The sequence below is a fragment of the Montipora capricornis genome, chromosome 4, assembly GCF_036669925.1.
Source record: "Montipora capricornis isolate CH-2021 chromosome 4, ASM3666992v2, whole genome shotgun sequence".
NCBI classification, from domain to species: domain Eukaryota; kingdom Metazoa; phylum Cnidaria; class Anthozoa; order Scleractinia; family Acroporidae; genus Montipora; species Montipora capricornis.
The window spans coordinates 40360715-40367672 of record NC_090886.1 but is presented as its reverse complement, the minus strand read 5'-3'; the positions used below and the strand labels follow the sequence as shown (position 1 = coordinate 40367672).

The following is a 6958-nucleotide window of genomic DNA, read 5'->3' as shown; positions in this document are numbered from 1 at the left end:
TAGACTTAAATACATGTACTGTTTATCAGCGCTATTTGAAATGGGTGCTTAGACTTAAATGCGAGAAAACACAGGGCAGATCAGCTGGCTGGTGACATCGAACGAAGGAGGTACAATCTATTTCGCGAAATTAAACAGGCATAAATGCTGTTGTTTGACAGCTGAACTGTATATAAAAGAACTAAAGACGAGGTAAGACTTTCCAAGTGTTATTGAACCTGTAATAATCATTCTAAGAAGACTCCCGTATGAACAATAAGTATAGGTCTGTTACAGAAATCTGACGGCAATTGTCCCAACAAATCATGGACAGTGTTGTAATAGAACAAGGTCAAAATTTAAACGAAGAGCTCAAGTGACGCCAGCATTCTGTTTCCCTTACCCATATAGCCAGTGATAAATTTGTGCCTTGGATATAAAGATCCTTTCTGCAGAAGGCTGCTCCAATTGTCTGTAATAAAAGAACAAAATTAAAATTTATAATCGCTTGCGTGCAAATTAGGCTTATATTATATAGTTTACTGTTGTAAGTAGAATCCAAAAGAAAAACATTTCGGTTATGTAAATGCTACTGCTGTCAAAATTTTCAAATGCGTGAGAAAGAATTCATACTCACACTGGGAGTTTCCTCACTGAACGATCGAGTCATGTATCGGGTGACAAGACAAGTCTTTCCGCTGTTGACTTTTCCCAGAAGAACGACTTTCAAATATGTTTTCTCTTGCATTTCATTAATTTTTTTAACGGAAGACGACACTAACACCAGCAGTTAAGCTCCACCGTCAAAAGAAGACATAAAAAGGGCGTTGTGGTTGACAACAGCTTGCTTTCCGCAAATCCGCCATGTTTGTTTTGTGTATGGCGTCGTGTACGGTGCATAATGTATAATGTGTCATGGGGTTGACTACGCATTATGTGCCATTACAATGGAGCTGGGGTGGTGGGTTCAGTGGTGTGCATGCCGATGTGCACGACGAAGTCTCCCTAGTTCATAATTACCAGTCGAATAATGGGTGTCATTTCTCCGTTCTTTTTCCCGTGCCGGGAAAATGGAAACCTGTCGCTTCCCTGGTAAGTATTGGTTTTGTGCCTAGAGTACCCTGCGCGTATCTTTGGTACTGCGGTTCATGGGGTAATGGAAATGCATAGATTTTATCAGGTGGACACAGTACTGCACGAAAAATGGCAACAAAGCCGATCTAATGTGAATGGTGTTTCATTGGATCTTTAAACAAAATATATCCTTTTGGAGCTCAATAATGGAACGTCACTTCGATAAACAACACAAGCTGTGAAAAATGAATATCTGGAATCTTAAAAGCGACGAATTCAACAACACTTGCATCTTTTGCTAACCGTACTGTTATGTACAACACTGAAACCAAATGGCAAATTATCTGGTAACTTTTTCCTATTCTGGCTGGATATGGGTTTAACAAACTCAGAGAAACACCATTTGTGTTTACTGTTGTCTGGCTATTTATATTTATTTTGTGCTCAACTCTGCACAGTCTTCAGGTAAAAAATAATAATTGAAAATCTGACAATCAAGAATTATTTGAAAGAAAGCTTGTTGACTATTTTGTGCTTCATTATTCAAGGAAAGGTTCTTCAGAAAAGAGTTTGATCCTGAAATTTATTTTGTTGCGTATGGTAATTAATTTTGACATGATTGGGTTTCTTGTTTTCACGTACGCAATGAAATAGGAAGGGTTTTTTGCCTCTAATAGCAAATATGTTGTTTGTTTCAATACATTGTTCGCTGGAAAGGCCATCCCATTTTTTTTTCGTTTAGCGTCGAATGCGTTTCCTGATATTGGGTCGGTCGGAAATAGGAGGCCTGGTACCCCAACATCATTGCTGTGTAGCCTGGAAACAACCAATCCGTGTCCAAGTACTCTAAATGAAAAATCCCCTTAAAATTCCTTATGCAATACAGTATTCAACGTCATCTGCCAACATTACGCATCAATACTAGTTACTTTATATAGTCTAACGTCAGTGTTTATTACTACACATCACCATCCGTTATTCTTCGTTACTAGTCGTTACTACTCGTCACTAGACGTTGCTGCACATCGCTTGCCATTATTCCATGTTAATAGCCGTTACTACTCGTCAATAGACGTTCCTGCACATCACCAGCCCTTATAACACGTTACTAGCACTCACTACTCGTCACTAGACGTTACTACACATCACTACCCATTACTGAATACACATTACTAGCAGTTACTCAGTACTCGTCACTAGACGTTAGTACATATGACCAAACGCTATTACAGGTTACTAGCAGTTACTATTCGTCACTAGACGTTACCGCACATCACCAGCCGTTATTACACGTTACTAGCAGTCAATACTCGTCACTAGACGTTACTACACATCACTACCCATTACTGAATACACATTACTAGCAGTTACTCAGTACTCGTCACTAGACGTTAGTACATATGACCAAACGCTATTACAGAATACTAGCAGTTACTACTCGTCACTAGACGTTACTGCACATCGCCCGCCGTTATTACACGTTACTAGCAGTCACTACTCGTCACTAGACGTTACGCACATCACCAGCCGTTATTACACGTTACTAGCAGTTACTACTCGTCACTAGACGTTATTGCACATCACCAGCCGTTATTACACGTTACTAGCAGTTACTACTCGTCACTACTGAGACGTTACTGCACATTATACTGATCACAAGGCTGGACGTTATTGCACATCACCAGCCGTTATTGCACGTTACTAGCAGTCACTACTCGTAACTAGACGTTACTGCACATCACCAGCCGTTATTACACGTTACTAGCAGTCACGGCGTCACTAGACGTTACTGCACATCACTACCCATTATTACACGTTACTAACAGTTACTACTCGTCACTAGACGTTAGTACACATCACCAGCCGTTATTAGATGTTACTAGCAGTTACTACTCGTCACTAGACGTTACTGTACGTCACCAGCCGTTATTACACGTTACTAGCAGTCACTATTCGTAACTAGACGTTACTACACATTACTACCCATTAATACACATTACAAGCAGTTACTCAGTACTCGTCACTAGACGTTACTGCCCATCACTAGCCGTTACTAGACGTTCCTAGCAGTTACTACTCATCACCAGACGTTGCTGCACATCACTATCCGTCATTACACGTTACTTGCATTTACTACTCGTCATTAGACGTTAGTATACATCACCAGCCGTTATTATACGATACATACTAGCAGTTACTACCCCTCAGTAGACGTTAGTACACATCACCAGCCGTTATTACACGTTACTAGCAATGGAAACAATTAGTCCAAATGTAAATACACCCAGGTTTGAACATTACAGAGCAACAAGCAAACAACCCTATTCTGCCTCTGCCCTTTATACAGACAGCGAGGAATTTACTGAACAATGTGTTTTTTGAAAGAAGAGTCACTGAAATCCATTAACTGCATGAACATCACTGAACCGAAAGCTAGGAGAACAATATTGAGACGAATAGGCAAGTGTTTTTTGTGCCTGAAGGGTGGCCACATCTCCACAAATTGTCCGTCAAAGGCAAAATGCTTTAACTGTGAGGGTAGACACCATGTAACCTTTTATGAAAGAATAAGGAACATTCCAAGATCCAGAAATGTAGCCGTAGTGAAGAAGCAACACCACGTGGATCTGGATCTTTTCAATAAAGGAGCAGAGAAGCTGGAACTTCAGCAATGCACGTTAGCAATAATGCCAACTCTGTGTTGTTACAGATAGCCCAAGCCTTTGTTTGTACACCAGATAACCAGCAATTTGGATTGAATGCCCATGTGATATTTGATTCCTGTAGCCAGAGATCATACATAACCAGCAAGGCACGTGAGCAATTGAACCTACCAACCATTGGTAAGGAGACCCTTTTGATCAAAACATTTGGAGGAATGTGATGTTGTGCAATTGTGTGTCAGAACATTGGATGGAATGAATGTGTATATCACCTCATATGTTGTACCGGTAATTTTCAGCCAAGTGTCCAATCAACAGTCTCGAAGCACATTGGAATGCCATCCCTACTTGCAGGGTCTACAACTTGCATGTGATGCAGGTGATTCTGTCAGTGCTGATCTGCTGATAGGAGCAGATTATTACTGATTTTTCTTCACTGGGAACATCATTAAGGGAGATCCCTATGGACCAGTAGCCCTTGAAACCAATTTAGGTTGGGTTTTGTCAGGACTGTGTGCTTTAACATTTACAAGGTCATGCACTGTGAATTTGAGTTCAACATAGATAAGTGATATGAAAGATGATCTGCAGAAATTCTGGGACTTAGAAACTTTGGGCACTAAGGAACATGACACTTCAGTCTATGATAAGTTTTCAAATGATATCACTTTCACTGGATACCAGGTCAAGTTATCTTTCACAGATAATTACCCCATGCTACCAGACAATTATACAGTAGCATTGCATAGACTAACAACTACAAACAAGAAGCTCAAGAACCAACAAGAAATTCTAAAGCAGTCTGATGGTGTGATCAGAGAGCAACTGCACAGTGGTGTGGTTGAAATCGTACCATAAGATCAAATTCCACCGCCTGGAGATGTTCACTATCTTTCACACAGGACATTTGTGAGACTTGACAGAGATACAACTAAGGTGAGAGTTTTATACGATGCTTCACCTAAAGCGTTTGGGAAGAGTTTAAATGACTGTCTGCACCGTAAAAGCTTCTCTTAATCCCTTGTTATTTGACACTTTGCTGAGATTCAGAGTCCATCAAGTTGCCTTAATTAACTGCAGACACTGAGAAGGCGTTTTTGAACATTGAGATTGATCCTGAACATAGGGACTTTGTGAGATTTTTATGGGTCAAAAATCCGAATAAGGAAAGTCCAGAGATCATGGTACTATACGTTTTGCACGCGAGGAGTTTGGTGTAAACTCAAGTCCTTTTATTCTTAATGCCACAATCAGACACCCTGTGAACTCATGTTTGCTAGTTGACAATGCACTTGCAAGAGAGCTGTTGAAGTCTTTATATGTTGATGACTATCATCACTGCCTATGTGTCTGAAAATGGTGACGTGGATAGTGCGTTCAGATTGTCTAAGGAGCTAAAGCTCTGCCTAAAGTCAGGAGGTTTTTAAATTAATATGAGAAAGTGGAATTGCAATTCAGAAAGTCTGCTGAGATCACTGGAACAAGATGAAGCTTTCAGTGACGACTTTAAAAAGAGAAATAGACTCAGAGTTGAGGAAGAAGGCGAAAGCTTCTCTAAGTCAGTTTTCAAGCAAAGTGCAGAAAAGGAGCAAAGGTTTTGGGAATTCTTTGGCACCCAACCCAAGATGAACTGATTGATGATCTGAGCAAGACTTTGGGAGATGTAGATGCCCAACCATGCAGCAACAAGAAAATTGATTCTCAGTACAGCTACAATATTTTTGACCCCTTGAGATTGATAGCTCCAGTCATTCTTCCACTCAAGATGATGTTTCAGAAACTTTGCATGGCTGGAAGACTGGGACCAGTTGGTCGATGCTGAACTAAATCACCAATGGCTGGCGACTCTATCGGATCTGAGACAGGCTGGAAGAGTGAGCTTTAAGAGATTTTGTGCTGAGGGATTGAATGGAGACAAGGTCAAGTCAGTCCAACTTCACTGTTTTGCTGACGCATCGGAAAAGGCTTATGAAGCTGTGATCCACATGAGAGTAGAGTATGAGGCGCGGGTGGAATGTCAGATAGTATCTTCGAAGACAAGAGTTGCACCATTAGCTAAACAAACTACCCCTCGTCTGGAGTTACTGTCCAACTTAACTGCGTCCAGGTTGTTGGACAGCGTGAGTTAAACACTAGACGATGTAAGAATTGACGATTTGTTTAAGTGGACAGATTCTATGATTTCACTGTGGTGGATCACAAACACTGACAAGGAGTACAAGCAGTTTGTCGAGAATCGAGTGGCCAAAATTTGAAGGAATTCAACCCCTGAGCAGTGGAGGTACTGTTCCACAGCAGAAAATCCAGCTGACATAGCGTCCGGAGGAATCAGGTCTACTGGATTGAAAGAAAGCAGCTTGTGGTTACATGGACCCGACTTCCTGTCTACTGAGAGTAGTGAGCAGCGGCCAGTTCAATCGACAGTTGTACAAGCCAGTGAAGAGTTAAGGCTGGTTTTATAGCGGGCAACCGCAATCACGCGCGGATATTCCCAAATCCCCCAATTGTTGCTCTCTGAAAGACTATCTTGTTAGAGCAAGAATTCCTTCACTTTAATTTAACAACCAGGAGTTACATGCAGTAAGGGTCGAGTGACAGCGTTACAACAACAGCGAACTGAAATCCACAAAACCAGCTGTTTCCAGCTTAGTCGCCACGTGCGTTGAAGGGAAGGAAGCAGAACCGAGTGTAGATAACTTAATCAATCCTGAGAACTTAAGTTCGTTAACCAAGCTTATGAAAGTGATTGTGTTGGCTCTGTAGTTTATTGAGAAATTGGAGAAGGCGAGGTCCAGAGAAGGAACGGAAAAAGATTTTACGAAATTGTACAGACAAGCAGAGATGTTGTGGATTAGGCACGTTCATCAAGAGATCCTAAAAAGTGACTAGTATCCACAGATGAAGTCATCATTCAGGACTTTATCAAGACGATGAAGGGATAAGTCTACAATGTCAAGGAAGAATTGGCATGTCTTCCCTACCATACGATACACGATTTCTGATGCTGTTGCCGAGAAGTCATTATTTCACTAAGTTGGTGATTCTTAAGTGTCATTACCAAGTGATGCACAATGGAGTGGCAGAGATCTTAGTTCAAGTTAGGTCAAGGTATTGGATTGTGAAGGGAAGACAAACGGTGAAGAGCATAATCGACAAGTGGGTATTGTGCAAGAAACTCGTGCATATGGAACGCCACCTACCACTCAACTTCCCGAGCTCATATTTACATGTATAGGAGTCGA

The 6958-nt window shown here is 41.1% G+C and overlaps 1 protein-coding gene across 1 annotated transcript in view; it reads right to left on the bottom strand.

Annotated features, from left to right (window-relative positions):
- LOC138046933 (ras-related protein Rab-24-like) overlaps nucleotides 1-866 on the bottom strand; it is a 19350-nt gene extending 18484 nt beyond the window's left edge. The window contains exons 1-2 of the mRNA XM_068893562.1: nucleotides 617-866; nucleotides 383-451 (exon numbers count right to left, since the gene is read on the bottom strand). Coding sequence (XP_068749663.1) covers nucleotides 383-451; nucleotides 617-727 — 180 coding nt within the window. The 5' untranslated portion in view covers nucleotides 728-866. The remainder of the gene's footprint in view (nucleotides 1-382; nucleotides 452-616) is intronic.
- Nucleotides 867-6958: the final 6092 nt, after the last annotated feature.